The sequence below is a fragment of the Argiope bruennichi genome, chromosome 4 (assembly GCF_947563725.1).
Source record: "Argiope bruennichi chromosome 4, qqArgBrue1.1, whole genome shotgun sequence".
In the NCBI taxonomy this organism is placed as follows: Eukaryota; Metazoa; Arthropoda; class Arachnida; order Araneae; family Araneidae; genus Argiope; species Argiope bruennichi.
The window spans coordinates 137,609,234-137,633,716 of NC_079154.1; the positions used below are offsets into that span (position 1 = coordinate 137,609,234).

Here is a 24,483-nt window from a genome sequence, read left to right on the forward strand (position 1 = left end):
GGGAAATATATTAAACAGAACTGATCAAAAAATTTTTGAAGACAGTAATATGTACTTACTCAATAAAATAAGGTTCACCATTACTTGTAAAAGCTTTTTCCCAATTCTCTGGCAATGGTCCTAAATCACATACTGCAGATGAGCACTGTAAACTATCGGTGGTTGTAACAGAATTACAATTTTGATAGCCAAAATAAGAAAAACCAGATACTGGAGTTGAAGACCTAAAAATAAATGAAATTTTTAAAAAAATAAATAACTTTTACAAAGCAACATACAGTAAAAATGATATATTTATATACTAGATTAAAATAATTTTCTCATTTCATAATGAAAAATGGATTATGATAGTGCATAAAAAGTACCTACAGAAATAATTTAAGTTTAATTCTGATAGAGATATTTACTTTAAAACAAACAAGAAAAAAAAAAGCTGAACAGGATTTTTTTATTTTCCATACTCACTTAAAAAATAAGAATAATAATACATATGCCTATTTTCTAAAATTTCCCATCTAAAATATTCTGAGGCATTTTAGAAATTTGATTCAATACAAAGAAGTTTGGCTCATTTATTTTAAAGTAATTCAAACATTAAAATAATTAGATCAAAATAACTGGGAGCAAAAAAAATGTAACTCATTTATAGAACACTTTTAAATTTTGCATGAAAATCTTTGTACTCTTCAAAATAAACTATATTATAGCTATCCATTTAAGGAATTTCATTCTCCCCACCCCCCTTGAGTATTAGCATAGACTTTTGGAAAAAAAAGCTATTTTAATATGAAAATGAATTTTTCCACAACTACTCATAAATTTGGGTAAATTACCTCGTATTACATGTTATTACTGGTACAGGAAATTCATTAACATCTGCAGTTTTTGATGCCATAGCTTCCACATTTGACCTGTTACGTCTCCGTTTTCCTTCAGAAGAAGCATGAGCTCCTGGTAATACTAAGCTGTTAGAAGGGCCAATTGAATTGCTCCTCTTCATAGGAGAATGATAATTATCCTTTGGTGGCATGGGAGTACCATAATGGTTCCCTATGAGATGAGGGTTAAAAATTCTTCACAATAAAATACTCAACAATTGGGCATAAAACATGTGAACTATATATATATTATTTCAGTTAAAAACAATATTTCATTTCTGAAAATACAGAGTTCATGCATGATTTTCATAAATAAAATCAAAAACAAAACTATTGCACTCTAAAATAAGCCTTAGTCATTACATTAAAAATAACACAACAAGCAATTTTCAAAAACAATTCAAATACAAAAATTAGAAAATTTAAAAAAAATAAGAGAAAATTTAAAAAAATTTATGATTATTTTTTATATCTACATTTTAAACATGATACCATCAAAACACTCTCGAAAAAATTCTCCTTTCAGACAATGTTTAAGTGAAAATATTTGTATATATAGTTAGAATTATACAGAAGCTTCAACTGAGAGTAAAACTAAAAAAATAATCTAAACTAAATAATATGCAATATATTATTGAAGAAACTGTTGATACAAACTAGTTGAATGAAACTTTTTAAAACGAGTATAACCTGTCTTTATAAACTTCATTGTTTGTATTTTTAATTTAATTTTTTGCAGTTCATTTTTTTAAAAATATCTGAATTACATACCACAGAAAAATAAAATTTACTTTCACTGGTCTTGTGTATATTAACCCATATAAAGGCAAGCTACTATAATTTTACAGAAAACTATATTCATATAAATTTCAATTATTTTTTAATTATCATGCAATGAAATACAATTCATTATTTTATAATACTTGTTTATAAGAATCAATCTAGCTAAGTTGATCAAAATTTATCAAAGTCGCAACAAATTTTATCATTATAAAAAAAAAATTCTTTATGACTTGGTAAAAACTATTTGTAGATCCATGTAATGATTCTTTAGATTACATAGATATCAAATCCAAAAGCCTATTATATTAAAAAAATGAGCACTTGAAAAATAAAAATTAAAAATTGTTATGAATGTTAAATGATGAAACAAAATAAGAATATATTTACCTTCATAAATACCACTTTCTAACAAGCTACCACTTCTCTCTAATGCTATGAACTCTTCAACACTAAGAAAAGTGTAATCAACACCACTAATTTCACCAACACGAGGAGGACGTGTAGTACCTAAAAAGGCAAAAATTAAAGTACAATAAATCAACCACAATTTATATGCATTTAAAAAAATATCAATAAAAGATTGTTTTTTACTTACTGATCCCTCAGGTTATATTTTAAATGTGTCTTTGAAATCAGTTGCAAATAGCTGTAAGCCTTTTTAGCTATTTTCAAGATCTTCCGAAAATGAGTATTAACAAAATTTTGGCATTAATCATCCATCATTAGAGACTCAAAAACAATTTTAATTTCTCAGATGACAGCATCCAAAGTCACAAGAATTTTCATCTAATTATTTGTATATACATATCTTAAATAATATTAAATTAATTAGCAGATTTAAAGTGATGAGTGATTTTTTTTCCCCAAAAATTGTGAATGATTCTCTAAAATCAGTAATATTAGTATTAGCACTTTTTTCCTATTTTATAATTGCTTTTACAAAGTGCTTACACAAAGACTCTATGATGAAAACAATATGCAATAAATTTTAAGGATGCTTTAGAAAGGTTGTGAAATATAAATAACAATTATAAAATAGGAAAATAGCATATAAAAACTAAAAAAAACTAATAAATTAGCATATAAAAACTAAAAGGTAGCAGAATAAAAATAAAAACATGATACAAGAGATTGCTGCGCCTAATATAAGGCATATAATTGTTATGTCCAATAGAAAGGTAACCAAACACATTTGGAATAATTTTTTTAAAATTGTAAAATGGAAGCAATATATGTTTTTCAGATTTGAATTAAGATGGTAGAGTACTGTTTTTAAGTATGATTATTATAAATTTACAAAAGAAAAAAAAAATCTAAAATTGTTTATGTTTAGAGGAGAAGAATTCAAATAAAACTAATATTAAAATTAACTATATGTTACTGAATAGCGAATGCACCAGAATTTTAAAATTCTGTGGATAAATAAAAATTTTAAAGCTAATCAAACAATTATTATAAGATTTTTCAACAAATTTTTCATACCATTTTTCAAATTAAAAAAAAAAACATAATTTGAAAAATATTCTTAGAATACATATTACTCTACAACAATTACACGAGAAAGGTTTGAAGAAAGTGTTTACAAATTTGCAAAATAATAGAACGATAAGATCTCTAGCTATTGTGTTTTAAGTCTGAAAATTATGTATAAAATTTAGTTTGAAAATCAAATTTTTATTTTTATTTTACAAAGCATATACCTCATAATAATTTTATTATAAGGTATATACAGTGAATCTTAAAATGTTCTACAGTTATGGTAGTTATATTTTTTATGCTATATTTTTTAATTTTTTTTTTTCATTATTATTATATTAATCAATGGATTTTTTTCCTAACAGTTTTCAATGAAGCAAATGTTTAGCTTTAATAAGCTTCTCTTATGTTTAGAGGATTAATAAATTAATCTCTTATGTTAATTAATTAGATTTTAAACCTTTCAATGTATATATACCAGGATGGAATACCAATGGTATGCAGAATGTTTAACAATAGTTTAAAGCCCTATTAAACTGTATAACTACCGTAAATACATCCAAGCCTTAGAATTTGTACTTCGGCAAGTTTCTTTCGGTATGTCTTTCTATAAAATACAATAAAAACTCTCATTTTCATTCTGTAATTTGCAATGCAAACATTTTTTCAACCAACAGCTCATAACAGCAAAAAAAAAATAATAATAATCATATCAGCAGGTTTTACAATTTTCATTACATTGTTCCATTGTACAATTTTCCTTCTGACATAACCCTCTGAAATTTTTACAACTGTTGGATCCAACAGGACACAAGCTACTTTGAAGAGGAGGAGAAAAGAAAAAACAACAATTACATAGCATGCTGCATACCTAGCAAATCATTGATATTGCTCCAAATGGCAATACCATAAGAGTTTCAATGCTTATCAATAAGGACATCAGTTAACTTCTACTGCCTTTAAGTTCTTCTTGTTTCAATTCCAAATTTCAAAAACTACAACCAACAAATTTCTGAATATGTATTATGCATTCACATTTTGTAATGCTGTTTTCACCATAATATTTTTTTTAATGCATCATAAACTACTGAGTTTCTATCACCATAAAAATTTATGTATTGCAAATTTTTGGTTACAGAAGAGCAATCAAATATTCGAAATCCTCTCATAAGCTCAATAGTATCAAATACTCAGTGCAGATGTGGAAATAATCAACAACTGCAAAGATTTTTTTAATACAGAGTCTATGCATATTAATACATTCCCATTATTAATATATATCATAAAAACATCTACTCAAAGATGAGGATCATCTTCTCTACCACACTCTATCAATGCACATGCCACATTAAGTAATTTCATATTTATTTTCAGCTTTTGTAAATTCTAAAGCAGCCTCCTTCATTACCTTAGATGCAACATCATTAACAGCACCTTCTGCTAATTCTCATTAGTTTCAAAAGCTAATTTAGAAAGCACACTGACATTCAAAGCTAAATAGCATTTTTGTCTGAAGAGTGTCCTCTTTCTATAATTCACAATCCAAACATTAATGCAGCATTGATAAAATGCATTTTATCCATTTTTGAAGAGATGCACAAAAAAATTTCAATAAATACAGTTAGAACACTTTAAAACAATGTTCACAGATAAACCATATGAGAATTTAAGTTTAAGGATAACATCACTTGGAAAGCACTCAGTTCATAATAATGAAAAATTAGTACTGCTCAGAATATAAAAAATAATATACTGTTCAATAGCATTAGCATTATCTGTAAATGTATCACTCTAATATTGATTCAGTCTCAATGGGAACAATTCTGGGTACTTATTAACTAACCCTTAAAGAGCCAAAACTCGCCAAATGTAGCACTAAAATCAAATTGGCATTGCAATCTTATGAGTACGCTTCCGAGTGTTTCTAATTTAGGAGAAGAGAATAAGCATCTCTTTAAACTAATTATATTAAAAGATGTCAAAATTATCGTTAAAAATGACAAAATGATCACTGAATCACCATTCCTTCACCCAGGGCCGGCCATCTGGGATAGGGTTCGACGGTTTCTCAAACCCGGTTTTAAAAAACCTGTTTTTAAAGTAAATTTGTCATATTTGAAAACCGGTTTTTAAATTAAGAAAACTGGTTTCACGGAACGTCTGGATGTTTCACTTCTTCAAAAAAACAAATAAACATTTTGAATTTTATCGGTTGAGGCCGATTCGTCTAGCAGCTTAGATTTACGAGATGCCAATTTATCAACAAGTGAAAGTATATTTGAATTTCTATTAAATGAATTAAAAAATTCAAAAACTGAAATAAGTTTGAAATTCTTATATGTTTTAGAAGAAAGAATTTAAGAAAATAGAATTAGCAACTCTTTTGTTGTATTTGCAAAATCCACATTTCTAGTTCAGCGAAGAAATCTAGTGTACTTTCTTTTGCTTCAAAAACCAAAATTATTAAGTTATCTGGAAAGATATTGTCTAAAATATTTCCATATTCTTATTTGGAAACCGATTCTGATGAGTAACAAATCCAAGAGACTACTCATCACAGTAATGCTTTTTTAAAAGAAGCCATGGAAAAATCAATTCATAAGTTTCTTGAAGAGCCTGCAGAAAAACTTACAAATCCAAAGACACTGAAAGCTGAATTTTCATTATTTGAAGCAACAAATTAAAAACCTAGGTTTGTTATTTAATGCTATGAAAACTATAAAACCAAGCTCAGTAGCTAGTGGACGTGTATTTTCAATTTCAGGCAATATTGTGTCCAAAATAAGAACCACCTTAGCCACCGTTCAGTGGATATTTTATGTTTTTTAAAATAATATAAATATTATTGAAACTTTTGTTTGAGTTTTCGTTGTTTTATGTAAGTAATATGTATATATAATCGTTAATTTTTTTTTATATTTTGATTTCGACTTTCATATTGATTTCGGGTTTTTTTTTTTTTTTTTTTTTGTTATTTTATATAAATTAAATAAAATATATTTCCCTATTCTTTTTTTTTTTTTTTTTACAAAAATTCGAAAGCCGGCTAAAACAGATTTTTTTTGGAAATATTGAATTTGAATACCGGTTTTTAAAAAAGTCGGTTTCTGTATAAATCCTAATCTGGGAGGTACGGCGGATGCTATGCACTGAGGCCCCGTGATTGAGATGACCCACCCTGATCAAGAATTAATACTGTGTTCTGAATAATAGCATTTACACGTACTGAAAGTATACAAGTCTGTTTCCACGTGGATGGCTGAACGTCACCTGCCGTCGTTATTAGGTAATGATCGCAGTGATATCTATAAAAAGGGAAAAAGGTTCATTTATGAATAAGTAAATCCGCTTCAGGCATGTCAAGGCAGATTAGCGCGACTTCTGGGCGCAAGCGGAGGAATAAGTCGAGGCTGAGGCTGGGTTCAAATGGACTTGTAAATCATCAGCTGTTTACTTTTTTCTACTTTTAATGTAATATTTTTTATGCGAGCATCTGTGTATGTTTGTTTATATTAAGCTGTTCAAACAAAAAGTAAAACGAAGATAAACTGAACGATAAACTCCTAGCAAAGCACATTACATTACTGCTTCACCGGCCACGACTGGAATGAAAAGAATTAAGGAAGAAGTTTAAATGGAGCAGTCGACGGATTTGGAAATATACGAAGTTTACAGTATATATTATAGTCTAGTGCAAGTGTGCAAAATATTAACATAAGGCAAGTATATTTACAGGTTACTTACCACACCTAGTAGGTAACATCATATAATATAGCAATTAATAATTTGATAATTCCTTCTACAAACTGCTTAATACTGTTAGATATAACCATATCCCTTTGGGTGTTAGAAAAGAAATATTAAACTTCAAGAAGTCACAAGTATATCTGTTTTCTTGGCTACAATGTAATTCTGGTAAAGAAATTGCTTCAAATTCAGAAGTTACAATTCAAACTTCGACCGGGAAAGAAAGTTCCGCGCAAAGTACACAGTCTTGCAATGAAAATGTTGGAACAGTGAAATTTGATGAACCGTGTGTTTATACAAATATTACCGAATCAGAAAATAGTGACTAAAATGGTAATAACAAATATTATCAAGAGAGTATAAATGATCCAGGTTTATGCCAAGTATTATAACTGATAAATTTAGAATGTTTTGTGTTAAATCAGACCTGTATAACACAAAGGAGTTTTTGCTAAAAATGTTGAAGGCAGATCCTTTTCCACTACGCACTACTTTAAAAAAGTGCCAAATGGTGAAACAAGACTTCACAGCTGGTTAATTTATTCAAAAACGAAAGACACCGTATTTTGTTTTTGTTGATATGTTTTCCAAAAGAAGAGGAAATGACCAAACAACAAAATGAACTAAGTAGCTATAACAACTGGAGAAAGCTGTCAATTGTAATCCAAGAGCATATAATCCAAAATCATAGTATTCATTTTAATTCGTTTATTGTTTGGAAAGAATAACTAAAATGACTAAATTTTTTTCGACTATTTATAAAGCTAATAAAGATAGTATAAGTAAAGAAACGGCTTGACTCAAATTACTATTTCAAAGAACTGTAGATGTGATTCTATTTCTAGCATGTAATAATCTTGCACTTCGAGGAACCCAAGAAATAATTAGAAACGAATTAGCACGAAATTAGGCATAAAGATTAATAATGGAAATTTTTTATTAAGTAAATACGACCCTGTGCTAATTGATCATATAATTAAAATAGAATTATCTAAAACTAGAATTGTTCATCATTTAGCAGACAGGTATTATTTCTGTGTTTGGAAATGAAGTCCTTACCAAAATTAAACACAGTATAAAAGCAGCCATGTACTATAGTATCCATATGGATTGTACTCGATATTTTCCATAAGGAACTAACTTTAACCATTATTAGGTATGTAAATTTTGAAGAGAAAAGATTAAGTATAAATGAATCATTTATAGGATTTATTGAAGTAACTGATGTGAGAAGGACTAGCAAAACTCTATTGGAAAAATTAAGTGAGCTTGTTTTAGATATTATGAATTGTAGAGGGCAACAATACGACAACAGTAACAACATGAAAGGAAAATATAAAGGTGTACAGTCTACAATACTTTCTCTAAACTCGAATGCAATTTATGTGCCTTGCCTATCACACTCCTTTAATTTATTAATTTGTGATGCCACTTCCAGCAGTACTATATATTGTAAAATAATTTTTTTGATATTGCAATGTTTATATTGCTTATTTTCTGCATCTACAAAAAGATGGGTAATTCTACAAAAGCTTTTAAACATTACTCTTAAACCATTACGTGACACTCATTGGAAAGCCAAAATAGATTCGGTTAAAATAGTGTATACAGAGTTTCAATACATTTCTAATGCCCTAGAATAATTTATTGATGTAAGTAACGATACTACAGCGGTATCCGAAGTTAAAAGTTTATGGAATGCAACATAAGAAATGTCATTTATTTTATGTTTAATATTATGGTTTGCAAAATTGTCTAAAATTAACACTATCAATAAACTATTTCAAGCAAAAACAATTGTTCTTGATTTGGTTTTCAATTTAGCCAATAAAATTAAAACTGAAATCCAAAATTTAACACATTTTTAGATGAAGTAAAAGTAATAGCACATAATTTGAATATTTCAGAACATTTTCCTGCAAAACGAATTCAAAAATGAAAATATTATATTCCGAATCAGCAGAAGACAAAGTTATTAAAAACCCGGCAGAGGAATTTAAGCGTGTGTGCTTTTTTAACACAGTAATTTATATTGTTATTATACAAATAGAAAAGAGATTTTAAAGCACACCAAATATTATTTCTGATTTCTAAATTAACCACTGATATAAAAACTTTTATAAAACATGAATTAGAGAAGTGTTCCAAAAACTTCATGAAGTTTTATAACAAAGATGTAGATGAAAACCTAATCCAGGAAATTTGTTTGCTATGGGAATTGATTTTGAATAAAAGAGATGTAAATAATACACAAGACATATTGACATACATAATAATTAGTTATTATAATGAGTTATTTCCAAATGTATTAATTGTGTTAAAACTTTTCTTTATGTTATCAGTTACTATGGGGAGTGCTGAATTCTCTTTCAGCAAATTAAAATTAATAAACAATTATCTTCGGTCAAGCATGTGTTGAGAACATTTAAATGCATTCACTATATTAAACATCGAAAAAGAAATTGCAAAAAATTGCAATTTTTCTGAAGTAATTGATGTATTAGCAAAAACAAAATCATGTAATAAATAAAAATGCATTAGAATTTTTTTTTTTTTTTTTACTTCACAACAAATTAGGGCCCCAAATGGCTTCTTGCACCCAGGCCACTTTATAGAGAAGGCCAGCTCTGTCTGTTTTTTCTGCTATGAAGTAATTCTAGCAATGAAATTGGTTTGACTTCAGAAATTTCAATTTAAACTTGAACTGGGGGAAAAAGTTCCACACATACTACACTGTCTTGCAATGAAAATGTTGAAACAGTGAAATTTATTAAAGAAACATGTGTTTATACAAATATAACTGAATCAGGAAATGATGACAAATATCATCAAGAGAGTATAAATGATCTTGGTTTATGGCCAAGTACTGAAATTGATAAATTTAGAATATTTTTCGTGAAAATTGGACCTGTACAACACAAAGGAGTTTTCGCTAAAATTGCTGAAAGTAGGTCATTTTCCACTATGTACTACTTTAAAGAAATGCCAAATGGTGAAACCCAATTTCGCAGCTGGTCCATTTATTCAAAAACGCAAGACTCTGTATTTTGTTTTTGTTGTATACTGTTTTCCAAAAGAAGAGGAAATTACCAAACTACATGATTTATAGGTGGTTATAATAACTGAAAAGAGCTGTCAACTGTAATCCAAGATCATGAGTGTTCTAGTTGTCAATTTTATTCATTTATTGCTTGGAAAGAATTACTAAAAGACTAAATTTACTTTTGACTATTGATAAAACAAATCAAGTTAATGTAAGTAAGGAAATGGCACTACTTAAATTGCTATTTCAAAGAATTATAGATGTGATTCTATTTTTAGTGTGTAATGATCTTCCACTTCGAGGAACCCACGAATAATAAGAATGCCTAATAATGGTAATTTTTGAAGTTTAATCAAATTATTACGTAAATATGACCCTATGCTAATAGATCATATAACAATCAATTCGAAAAATAGAATTATGCATCATTTAGCACATAGTTCACAAGAACAAATTAATTCTGCATTAAAAAATGAAGTCCTTAAGAAAATTAGACATGATATAAAAGCAGCCATGTACTATAGTATCCAAATGGATTGTACTCCTGATATTTCCTATACGAAACAAACCTCAATTATTCTTAAGTATGTAAATTTTGAAGTGAAAAGGTTAACTATATATCATTTATAGGGTTTATTTATAGATAACTGATGTGATTGGAGAAGGACTAGCAAAAATTCTATTGACCTTTACAACAATAGGAATTTTTGTTAAGAATGCTGAAGGTAGATTATTTTCCACTATGTACTACTTTACCAAATGATGAAACCCATCTCCACAGCTGGTAAATTTATTTAAAAATGTAGTAGTCAGCATTTTCTTTATGTTGTATGCTATTTTCCAAAAGAAGAGGAAAAGAACAATCTACAAGATTTATAGGTAACTGGAGAAAGTTGTTAACTGTAATTCAAGATCATGAGTGTTTAATTTTAATTAAATGCTTATTCAGAGGACTTGATTTAGATATTATGAATTGTAGAGAGCCAGCATATGACAACAGTAGCAACATGAAAGGAAAATATATGTATAATCTAGAGTACTTTCTCTAAACCCGCATGTAATTTATGTGCCTTGCCTATGACACTCTTTTAATTTATTAATTTCTGATGCCACTTCCAACAGTATATATTGCATTTTTTTTCTTTTGATATTACTTATTACTGTTTGCTTATTTTCTGCATCTACAAAAATATGGAAAATTCTACAAAAGCTCTTAAACGACTATGTGACACTTGTTGGGAAGCCAACAAAGATTCAATTAAACCAGTGTATATACAGTTTGAATAAACTTGTAAGGCCCTAGAAGAATTTATTGATATAAGTAACGATACTACAGCGGTATCCGATGCTAAAAGTTTATTGGATGCAATACAAGAAATGCCATTAATTTTATGTTTCATAGTATAGGTTGCATAAGGTTTAATAGTATGTAAACTATTTCCAGCAAAAACAATTGTTCTTGACTCAGCTTCCAATTCAGCCAGTAAAATTAAAACTGAAATCCAAAATTTAACACATTTTTAGATGAAGTAAAAGTACTAACATGTAATCTGAATATTCCTGCAAAATGAATTAAAAAAAGGAAAAGATTATATTCTGAATTAGCAGAAGACGAAGTTATTAAAAACCAGGTAGAGGAATGTAAGCGTGTTTTTTTAACACTGTAATTTATATTGTTATTATACAATAGAAAAGAGATTTTAAAGCATACCAAATATTATTTCTGATTCCAAATTAATCACTGACATAACAACTTCAGAAAAACCTGAATTAGAGAAATGTTCCAAAAACTTTGTAAAGTTTTGTAACAAAGATGTAAATGAAAATCTAATCCAGAAAATTTATTTGTTACGGGATTTGAATTTGAATGAAAGAGATGTAAATAACGCACAAAACATATTGACAAACATAATAATTAGTAATTATAATGAGTTATTTCGAAATGTATTAATTGTGTTAAAGCTTTTCTTTACGTTGTCAGTAACTATGGGGAGTGCTGACCTCTCTTTCAGCAAATTAAAATTAATAAAGAATTATCTTCAGTCAAGCATATGTTCAGAATGCTTAAATATACTTGCTATATTAAGCATTGAAAAAGTAATGGAAAAAAATTGTAATTTTTCTAACGTAATTCATGCATTAGCATAATAAAATCATGTGTTAAATAAACATGTATTAATAATACATGTTTAAATTTGTATTCTTTTTTTCCTTTTCTTTTTTTTTTTACTGTACAAAAAATTAGGTTCTCAAATGGTTTCTTGCACCCAGGCCCCTTTATAGAGATGGCCAGTTCTGCCTTCACGATTAATTAATAATTAACCAAATTTGTCAGCATTATCTAAATTGTCGCCATTTGAAATAGCATTATTGGAATATCTCTTTCCATCTCGTACCTCTTCGAACTTTTTTAAATACGAATCATATTTCTGTTGTTATCAAATATGATAAGGCAAAAAATATTACATTAAACATATTTATGTTTCTGAAAAGACAGCAAGGTAATACAGTGGAAAAAGAAACACATTAGAAGTAATGTAAACAACAAAATAACGTTGCTATGCTCTTAAATTAAATAAACAAATTTTAAATATATTCCTAAAATCATACTAGCATAATATTAAGTTGAAATATGTAATCGACAAGAAGTTTAAACAGGATTCTATCACTTTAAATGCTGTACTTCCCTCCGTAATAAAACAGTTAAAATCTCGATGCCTAATTAACATAGAGATAAAAATAAATGTTTCTGAACGATAAATTAATAAACGATCAAAAATATTTTTAAAATAAGAATTTTGGTGAAAATCGACTTAGAAACATGTTTAATCAGCATAGAACTATAAAAAATCCTTATAATGATTATATGAATAAGGATTAATTACTTATTATAAAGGATATTGAAGGTCTTCAAATTTTAACAATCAAATTTTTTTTTATCAAATAAAATAAAATATCAGAAAATTTAGTACTGAAGATTGAAAAGAAAAGTACAATTCATAAAGACAAGTGAAAAGAAGAACCAAAACATACATCAAATACAGAAAATAACAATGCAAAATAGGCCATTTTTGGTATGTGACTGCTACAAGGGTCATCACACTAATAAAAAGGCAATTTTTCGTATTAATATTCGTTATATTCAAGATCCACATACAAGATGAATGCTGATAGATTAGTACCAAAGCAACATACCATAAGTATATAGATGCAAAAATAAACATGACAACCAGATAATAATGTTTTCATGCATAAGTTCCTAATTAAATGCTATGAAAATTATTTTAAGAGGATTTTGTGAATGCAAATAGCGATAGTGAGATATTTTTAAAAAATATAATTATCGCCAATTCATGTTTAAAAATTTCCCAAATAAATAGGCATATAAAATATATTTAATGCTCAAGTTTTCTGAATTAATTAATGCATTCAATAGATTAAAATAACAATTGTCTTCAACATGAATTCAAATTTCATTTTAAATAGATATTAATAAACCTTTAATACTGTTGTTTTTTGTGAGAAATTAAAAAAAAAGGTTCCAAAATCATAAGGAACAAAAATATAAAATTAATGAAACAAACAGACAAAAAAAGCAATACTATGACATTTAATACCATTTATTTTATTCTTTTATATTTATAATTAAATTCTCACACCTATTATGAATTTTGTTTATTCTATACTATTTTCAGCAGACAAATAAACAATAGAAAATATATAGTACTTTTCCATTAGCCGGGCGCAAGCAAAAAATCGCCAAGTAGAATTCCGCCAAATTTCTTACGCCAAATTCGCGTTTGGTGCACAATCCGTTAACTGGGCACAAGCAAAAAATCGCCAAATAATGTAAAATTCCGCCGAATTTTTTACATCAAATTCGCTTTTGGTTCACAATTGGCGACATTTGCACCCCCTAACAGAAAAGTACCAAGTATATTATTATGCTCATCAAAATACAAATTTTGTAATATTTCATAAAAGAAATTAGAATACAAGCTTATATATTTATGATTAGATAATTCAAGAACATATAAAGCTATTAAACTGATAAAAAAACAAGAATATTAACTACAAATAAGTTAAGAAACAAATTGAAATAGGTATTAAATTAATTTTTAAATATGTAAGAATGCTTACATGGAACTGTACGCTGATACAAGTTGTCACGGATGGTATTTTGAAGGTCATGGTCAACTGATCCCTTTTGGAAGCGTGTATTTAAAAAATTTCTCAAATCTTTGGTCAAATAACCTAAAAAAAAAAAAAAACACTGAATCTGAAATTAAATCAAATTATTAAAAATACTTTAGTTTTTAAATTGGCCATAATATTTTAAATTACCAAAGTATGTAATTACCTTAATATTTTATAGAAAAAAAATTTAAAATTTTATAAAAACATAAAATGTTTAAATAATTATTCATCATGTTATGATGCAAATTATTCTTTATGTTAATATATCAAAATAATAAAGACTTTTTTTTAAATTTCTACTATTACAATATATATTCCATATGCATTAAATGAATGAAAAGAAGCATTTAATATTTCATTACTATCATATATAATAATAATGCATGTTTTTTTATATCTGCTTTTCTAGACAATAATAGTTGGGCAATAAGTCAACAAACAATCTACATGTATTTACATCTTGACAGCAACTTTTTTTTATGGAGTAGATCTAAAGAATAATTTATTTTACTAAGAATGTTCCATTTGTTACTGCATGCTTTTATCAATTTTAAATTTATGAATAGCAAAACGTAACTCAAATTAATATTTCTTATAATATTAAGCATTTTTTACAGATTTTTTTCCTTTACTGCAAATAAACTGTTTTTCCCTGAAAGTTGTTTTCCTAAATCAGTATATAAGACGGATACAAGTAATTTTTTTTTATGTACACTACATTTATTGTAGTATACATAAAAAAAAAGTATTATTTTTGAATTACAGTGTGTTTACTTACCCTTATTCTTTTCCCAAAAATCTAATTTAATGTGATATATCTTAATGAGACGAGACTACAGCTTAGATAAAATCACCAAACATCCTTTTAAATTCTTTTGCCATAGTTTTTTTTTATATAGTACCTAGAATGCAGTTTTTTCAGACTTACCCAAAATTCAAAACTTGTAAACAAGCAGAAATAAAAATAAAATGATTTTCAAGCACAACGCAATGAGTAGGGAAACATTGCCAAGAAAGTGAAATGATTCGAACATTTTGCAATCAAATTACTGTAAAGTAAAATGCTAATGATGATAGTTATAACTTCAGTACCTATCTGATGCTAGCACATGTTTGCTCCATTCATTTGCCATCTTGTACAAGATTTGCTGCATATGTACTAATCTTATTTTCTTGGCCATTTTATTTTTCAGAATGTGAGTGGTAAGAGAAATTCTTATATGGTAAATTTCAAATCACAGAATTTGCATTTGCAAAAAAAAAAATCTTATAGAATCATAGCTGATCAACTAAAGCAATAATAAATAATTTCAAAAATAAAACAACCCATTTTATTTAAAACTAACATTTTTCATAAGAAGTATAAACTATAGAAATATAAAGTATTATGTTGATATTTAACAATTTATTACTGAAGTCCAACTAATGAAAATATATCTACATTTTTTGTAAGATTAGCGAATTCATATAAAAGCTAACCTTAGTTTACCTCTACAAAAATATACAATATTTTTAATAATGTGTTGTTGTTGTTTTTTTTTTTTCATATAATATGAAAACATTCTATTAACAGATTAAAAGATAGGGGGAATTATTTAACCCTATGGATGCATTTGACATATCAGAACGTTCCTTATTGTTTGAATTTATGTTTCCTTTTTTTTTTTCCCATAATTCTAATTAGCTTAAGTTATCTCAATATTGTGCAACTATAACTATCACATCAGAATGTTAAGAAATAAATGTATTCTTACATAAAAGCTACTGCCTTCACATGTTCAAAAAATTAAATGTACTTCAAATACAAAAATCGTTTCAAATAAATGGGTAGTTAAAGGATTAATAGTATATTTCTTTCCTCTTTTCTTAATCACAAGATATTTATTCAAATTTTGATTTGCAGAATCATCAGCATAATGGCATTAAAGGCACAGATGATACACAAAATCATGCCTTTATTAACAGAAAAGAGGAGCAAAAAAATTATAAGCTATATATGAATATAAAAAAATTACACAAAAATGCAGTTAACCTTATTAGGCAATTAATTCTCACTTCTGAAAATTTTGTGAGTATGCTTCACATAATTGACTCAATTTACACCATCCATCATGTCATTATACTCCATACCTACAGTGGGTGAAGGAAGTTTCTGTACGGAAGACAAAATAAAAATAAACTAGCATAATTTCTAATCTTTGCTTTTTACCTTTGTAAACTACTTATATATGGTAACATGAGTTTCTAAAAAGGAATTTCATAGTAAATTTCTTTTTTTATAAAATCTTTTGTAATTTTTAAGATAAATAATGATGTGTCATGAAAAAAAAGTTTCCGTATGCAATATGCAAATTATTCCTGGCGTGTTTTACAACTGACCCGTAGTAAATAAAGGAGGTTTAATGGTTTGTCAGAGTGAAGAACAGAACATAGTAACAGTTTAGTTCCAATTTGTAGCTGATCGTCTTAAAATGGAAGTTCTAAAGGCCATTCAAGAGTTAGTGATTTTATTGAGAAAAAATGGATTATCTAAGAAAATTATTAGTGAAATCAATAACAAATCAAAGTCTACAGTGCAGTATATTATTGAATGATACCGTGAGTTCTAAACATTTGAGGATAGAGATCGATCTGGGAGACCTCCAAAGTTAAATCACTCGCATAAAAAAATATCATGCATAAGATACAAGATAATCTGTGGATTAGTGCACCTCAACTGTCAATTGATTTGATGGTTGATTACAGCATTAAAGTCACACCTCAAACAGTGTGAAATGTCATTAAAAAAGAAGGTTATAATGAAAGTGTGGCCCGTAAGAAGCCTTTTATAAATCTCTGCAACAGAAAAAAGTGCCTTGAGCTTACAAAGAAGCATGTAAGCAAGACTCAATCATTTTGGAAATTGGTCCTTTTTAATGATGAATCAAATTTTCATATCCATGGGTCAAACAGTTCAGTTAAGTCTAGAAGAAACCAAAGCAGCAGATGTTAATTTATGAGGAACTGTCAAGCATGGTAGTGGTGGATCATAGTACTTCTATCATGCTAAATAACAGCTTCACGGCCCTCTCCAGTCTCCTGATTTAAACTCTTATAGAACATTCATGGGAAGAAATCAATAATGAACTAAAAAAATATGACACAAAGAACCAGGTAAACTCAAAAGAGCCATTCCAGATGTTTAAGCAATATTTTTCCAGGAAAAAAAAAAGCTTATGCCACAACATTTTAGAGAAGTAACAAAGGCCAAATGAGGGCCTATCAGTTATTAAATGTAAATTGGTCAACATGAAAAAGATCTTTCATGTACTGGACAGAAACTTTTTACTTAAAACTTTAAACTTATTAGTGGTATTTTTTGTTTCTCTCAATTTAAGTATTTAATTTTCTCCATATTTTTTTCCTTTGTAATATTCATAAATAATAAATGAAATTGTGTTAAACCAAGTTTCAAATTTCCATTACAAAGTATTTCATGTCAAAAATTAAAGTTTCATTAACAATCACAGCTGCATATGGAAACTTATTTTCAATTTCCATTTTATTTCACTTTTGGAAACAGATATTTTAACTATTTTAGGTTATATATTATAAATATAAATGATTTTTTTTACCATCCATTTCATAATATACACTTTAGCCTTTTATGTAAATATTTACTTTTTTTAATTAAGAGTACTTCCTTAATTTTAATATATCATGCATATCTTGTAAGAACTTAAAACAATAACTGCTATTTCAAGTGATGATTAAAAGTTATTGATTGTCAGTATCCTTATATAAAACTGATGCAATGATTTTCACCGGTGCTTGTAACTGTCATCAATTATTTTTTCTTTCATATATTACCATAGACCATACCTAGATTTTGATTCAGTGTGCATGTTTTTAAATCAAAAATGATTACCTAGATACAAAATTTGCATGAATTGCTCAGCATATCCATTTGTATTCAAAACAAAAATGTTTACCACTATTATATTGACATTTATTTTTGCATTTCTAAAAAAAAAAAAAAAAAAAAAAAGGAAACAGATGGAAAAAAAAAATTACATTAGGAAACAGATGAAAAAATAATTACAACATTAGGAAGCAGATAAAAAAATAATTATAATTAAATTCAAAAACTTGTTTAACTAGTCTAAATAAGGAATTTTCATTTTATGGTAAAAATAGTTTTATTGTTTATATATAAATAATAAAATTATCTGTAAAGTACAGGTAAAAAGCTCAGATTTGAAAGAGAAATTTACAGAGTAGCACAGCACATGAGGGTTAAATGCTGATGCTAAGACAATCAGAACGGAATAAAACAGCATTCTGTGGAACAATTATGATTATGTATATGATTAATTTGATATTAAAACTAAAAAAGATACAGTTAGAAAAGATATAAAAATGAGAGAGAAAGCAGAAGTCTGTGCACTTTATGATCAAATCAGTTAAGGCTCAAAAACCGAGATCATATAAGCAAAGGATTTAAAAAATGACTGAATGTGGCATGAACAGCAGCAATAGTGTTTCCAATCTAAAGGTTCTGAGCAATGCTGCAGCAAATTAATGGAAATATAGAAAAAAAAGTCAATAAATGCAGTAAAATGAAATGACTGCAATAAAAGTTAAGCGAAAATAATTAAGCAGAAGTAGTATGTGCAACAGGAAAAAATCAAGGGAAATGAACGGGAAAGATCGAAATGTAGCAGCATACAGTAACATAAAAGAAATGGCGGCCATGTAATCCCAAACAAAGCGCCACCGAAAAATTGCCAACCTCGCAAGGCGCCAAATGACTGCATATCAAAGCTTAGCCCTAAATATTTCTGAATATGTGCTATAAAAAATTGTTTCGTAGTTATTTTTGATGATTTCTGAACATCTTTTTGATCCCAAATGACATTCCCATGTTATATCGGATGGAAGCTAGACTTAAGTTTAGAGCTAATTTTTCCTCTTGGATGTTATGCCACAGGCAACACTGTGCGGGTACTGCTAGTATTCCATAAATTCCAACAGAAATTTTGAATAGAATTCTTCAGAACACTATTATGTTTTGTTACTGTCTGAAAATCAATTCTTAAGGCTTTACTGTCACATGTTCAGATCATATAATTACATTAAAATTCTAGGTTTTTATCCTATCAGCAACCAAGGTAAAAATATTTATACAATCTTTTTTTTAACAACTAATTAATTAAAATCTATGATTTTGCAAAAAAATTTCATATTAAAATAAAAAGTAGTACTTTTTATATTGCATTCACTTTTATCAAATATTTATAAATTAACAATTCTGTCACAAAATAAATTAAAAAATGAGGTCACCTGAACTGACAATTTTTTGGATAATGTTGAAAAATAAACAATTTTCAAAAAAAAAAAATTATCATCTTTGAATGGATAATTACAAGATTTACATACAAGTCTGAACTTTTATGTTTTTAGAAATATAGTAAATCTCATTACCAATCTCAATCTATACTTATAATAAAGCCCAATGTGTGTGTGTGTGTGTTGGCGCTCTACAGGCCAGGTCATTTGACATACAGCTATCAAATTTGGTACATGTATACCTCAGAGGTCGGGAATATGCACCTGGGGTCCCTTTTTTTGAAATTTTAATTATTAATTAAAAACTAACTTTCCCGCCAAAAAAATCTTCCATTTTCCCCACCGCCAAATGAGTAAGGCTTCAGTTTCTTTTTTCTCCCAACAGTAATGAGGCTAGGGTTAACATTTTTCGGCCGATTATTTTAAACGATTCTGTTTATTTTCTTAATGTTTTATGCATTTAAAATTAAACATTGTAATTAATCCATGTTTCAGATTCATTCTGAAGTACTTTTGAATTAAAATAACACAGAATAAAGGAAATTAAAAATGTATAATCTGCATAGCGTTACCCCAACTGGCGTAGAAAAATTCACGCATTTGCGTTACCTAACTGGCGAAGAAAATTCACGCATGCGCATTGTTCTGATTGTTGTTATGACAACCACTTTCAACGGATGATTTAAATTATTTTTAGGTTAGTTGCATGCTTTTGTAAGTAAATTGTATTTATGTTAGTTATATATTTTTGTATATGCTTATAGTTTTAAGTACATCGTTTTTTAAGTAGTTTTTTTTAACCTTTTTTCAATATTTTAAATTATTTTTAGGTTAGTTGCATGCTTTTGTAATTAAATTGTATTTATGTTAGTTATATATATTTTTTGTATATGCTTATAGTTTTAAGTACATCGTTTTTTAAGTAGTTTTTTTTTAAACCTGTTTTAGACCGATTATTTTAAACGATTCATTTTATTTTCTTAGTGTTTGATGTATTTAAAATGAAACATTGTTAATGAATCGATCTGTTCATGATGAATCTGAGAAAATTTTGTTGACAAATTCTTGAGATATTACATAAGAAAGATATTCTTTAGTGCCCATAAAGTTTAAACGCTCAGTGACTCTATTATCAGTAATCATATTATTAAAAAAATGCTTTGTTTCAGTAAAAAATATTATATTAATCGCAGATTAATCATTTACACATTAATTTAAAGCATAAATTCTACGAGGGGTAACAGAAAATTAGAGAGATACATATCATGTTATGACTGAAGGCCTTTATAATATTATGAGTGAATTATATGACTATCAAAATTTGAAGTTTTAAAATATTTTGCTGAAGAATCTATTAAAGTTGGAATTGCATAAAATATTTAATTATTAAAATTTTAACGAACATTAAGATTGGCGAACCGGCTGGTCGCCAAAGGCGGCTAGTTACTCAATATTTATCAAATAATGGAATTTTTAAAAAGTTTAAATATATACAATTAAAAAAATGAATTGAAATAATAACATGCCAATATCGAATGTAAAGTCATGTCACAAGTCTGTAATATGGCTTCTTCTCTCGTAACACTAAACACTACACAAAGAGAATTCGCATTTCGTAAATCACACAGTGAGAATTTATACTATCATACTGTATTCTATATACTATATCATGTCCCGTAAAACATAAAAATATCGTCATTCTTCAATTATATTAAAACAGGAAATTTTGCAGAAAATGGAAAGAGGAGTGAGTGAATCAATAATTCTTCAATAATATGAAAGCCAGAATATGCCAAGATGCAATATCTAGGTTATAAAATGATAAATTTTAAATAAAAATGATTGAATAATCATAAACAGATTCCTTAAATGTTTAAATAAATTCAGTGACCCCCAATATCAAATATAAAAAATGAAAATGAAATGAAAATAGAACAGAATGTATATGGTTCCTAAATACTCATACATTCTTACTCAAATTTGGATAAGAAAAGAGCAGACAGAGGTATGAAATTAATGGAGCAATTTAAAATTTAGAAATTTAAGGAGTTGGGAAAAAAATTGCAGATTTTTTTAAAAAAGATTTTAAAATAAAGATTATCTATGTCATCAAATGATATTAGTTACAAAAATTTTTTTATATTTCAGAGATAATTTGGTAAGTTAGCAAATATTCAAAGTTATATGTCATCATATTTTGAAATTATGTGTATAGCATATCTTCAACAATTTTAAAATAATGTTTAATTTTGTTTTATGAAGAAAAAAAAATCATACTATGTATTTTAATTAATTTTTTTGATATTTAAATAAAATTAAATATCAAATGATTATTTATTTGTGGTTGATACATAAAAAAAAAGCCAACAATTGGTCAATTTGCAATTTTAAGAGGCACATAAATAATTAAATTATAAAAACATATTTTCCATTATTTTTAGAAATCTCTTTCAGAATTAACAAAATCCAATCATTGTAAGTTACGAGATAATCTATAGACAATATACCTATATATATTGATAAGTTCTTTTTATAAATAAGAACCATGTTCAAAAAGTTAACTATTATTTAATTTGCTAATTGATGTAATATACATCGGATACAAGAAAAAAATTCATAGCCAAATTTTTCAAATATTTGGATCTCATCTCAAAACTATTTTTAAATTTTTAAGTAAATTAAGAAAATATCAAACTTTTAAATTTTACCATAAAAAATTTTTTTTAAAAAAACGCGTCTTTTTTTTTTTCTTTAAAGACTGTTTTAACATCATTAAAATAAAAAATAAAAAAAACGTAGAAAGAATAAATTTTTTAAAAAATGCTCGACATTTTATATTAAATAATTGATGAGACGAGAAAATAGAAAACTCTTTAACAGTCATAAATTCAAAAAAAAAAAAAAAAATGGGTACTTGCATCTTATAGTGGCCCTAAATTTTATCAGCAAGCAACTCATTTATATCACCTAAATATATATTGGAGTATTTGTATAATGAAACTTGATGTAATCTAAAAATCGACAAGTAACATTCACGACTAGTAAAAGCAATTTGGCATACTTGTAACACAAATTACAATTTCTGAAGGAAAACTTTAACTTATACAACTAATATAAAAATATTTGATTAAAAAAATTAATGAATTAATTTCTATTTCCCCCAAAATAATTATAAGTAATGTTTATGTAAACAAAATTAAGCTTTCATGTAGGATTTTTTTTTAAATCATTACAATTTGAATAGCACAATATTAATGTAGGTTTGTTAATTTACATAACAGTTAGCTAAATATTCCACTTATAACAATAAAGTCTTTTGAAATAAAAATTTTAAAAATTCTGCTCTTTCTATTAAAAACAAAAAACATTGTGCAGTTTTTGTATTACCATTCTTGAAATAAAATTAAAGAAATTCACTCAGAAATGATTTCTAAAAAATTCTATTGTCTTGCTTATAATATCAGACACATATAAGATTGAACAAAATGTTTTTTGACATCTTTTTAAATAAATATAATGAATTTTACTGAAAGATTTGTTTGTCTTACGTACTTGAAAAATGTGTAGACAATATATCAAAATTTGAGAAATTTATAGAAGTAAAGATTTCAAATGCAACTTTCCTTAGTAAAAAAATCCTAAATGAATTCTGAATACTGATAACTATGGCATTCAGTATCAAGAAAATTAATTTTTTTAAGTTTTCCTTTTCAAAAAAATTTATATAAAATATACTAAAGCTTCAGCTTTATTTATATAGTGCCAATATATATCTAACAATGATCAGATTGCAACAGTTAGTTTATTAACATTTATTTGTTTTTTTTAAGATGCAGGAAATTAATGAGCATAATTAACAAATGTCACCTAGGATTTAACCTACTTAATTAATATTTGGTCAAATTATCAACATCAATTAAAGCATGGCAAAAAATAGACTTACTTTTAATGAAAAAAAAATAATTAAATGTTGAATGATAGTAAAAAGATCTAAATAAACCCACACAAAAAAAAATGAAAAATTTCCACATGGTATCTAGAAAAATTTCAAAAAAGCTGTTTTTAGGAAAACTTGATAAGAATAATTCTTTTCCTAACCGTTATAAAATATGTTAAGAAATATATAATAATAATATATATAATTTTTTTTTTAAGTTCTAAGACTGGCAATAACGTCAATAGTGTAGATTTACAAAAATAATAGTAAATACATGTGAAAATAATCAACACTGAGCACATTATTTCAGTTATTTCACCGAGAAAGCATTTCAAATATATTAGAATTAATATTGAAATATAAAACATTAGGAAACTTTTAAAATTACCTGCTTTGACAGCTTTCACTGGAACGGAATTACCATTTCTCATGTAGTGCTTTAACAAATTCAAAACATCTCTTTGAGTGTATCCCACAATTTTTTGGCCTTGGACTTCTAAGAGTATATCACCTTTTGATATAGATCGATTTGTAGCAGGTACATAACCAATAAATGGAAACTGACCGTTGTCCGATCCTCCTTCGATTGTCAAATCAAGAGTGTCATCCGAAGATGATGTAAAGAAGCTCTCGTAGACAGCTTTACTCCAATGTCCATGCAGCAGATTAGTTTCTGCTTCCAATTTATTAGGAGTAATCGGCCTATTTGCAGAAGCCCTGAGCATGATCAATCAAAACATTGATTCATGACGGCAGTATGATGAACATTAACACAGATGATTGTAAACAAGTAGAAAACAGCATTCCGATGGCACAAATTTCCAACTAAATTGCCAATTAAGCCTAAGGAATGATATCAGAGTGGAGCGTAATGATACGTTTTTAAAAGTTTATAAAATATTTTATATAAATGTTGAGAAACTGTGTATATAAAATAAAAGAAATTATTTGAATCCATCATCAGCCAACGTCGAAATGAACTCCAATAACATACATACTTAACATAACTCGTTCTCAATGTTTTGCCTCATTCCCACCACAAGAAGGTGACAGTTCAAAACCTCGTACTTTGACACGCAAGATAATGCGCAAGC

The 24,483-nt window shown here is 27.1% G+C and overlaps 1 protein-coding gene across 6 annotated transcripts in view; it reads right to left on the minus strand.

The window, feature by feature from the left end:
• The window catches only part of LOC129966801 (membrane-associated guanylate kinase, WW and PDZ domain-containing protein 1-like), a 70,917-nt gene extending 46,445 nt beyond the window's left edge, over window positions 1–24,472 (minus strand). For all 6 annotated transcript variants that reach the window (XM_056081373.1, XM_056081372.1, XM_056081371.1 and 3 more), the window contains exons 1-5: window positions 23,778–24,472; window positions 14,068–14,181; window positions 2,049–2,168; window positions 834–1,050; window positions 60–224 (exon numbers count right to left, since the gene is read on the minus strand). In XM_056081373.1, the coding sequence (XP_055937348.1) occupies window positions 60–224; window positions 834–1,050; window positions 2,049–2,168; window positions 14,068–14,181; window positions 23,778–24,114 (953 nt within the window). In that variant the 5' untranslated portion in view covers window positions 24,115–24,472. The remainder of the gene's footprint in view (window positions 1–59; window positions 225–833; window positions 1,051–2,048; window positions 2,169–14,067; window positions 14,182–23,777) is intronic.
• Between the last annotated feature and the right edge of the window lie 11 nt (window positions 24,473–24,483).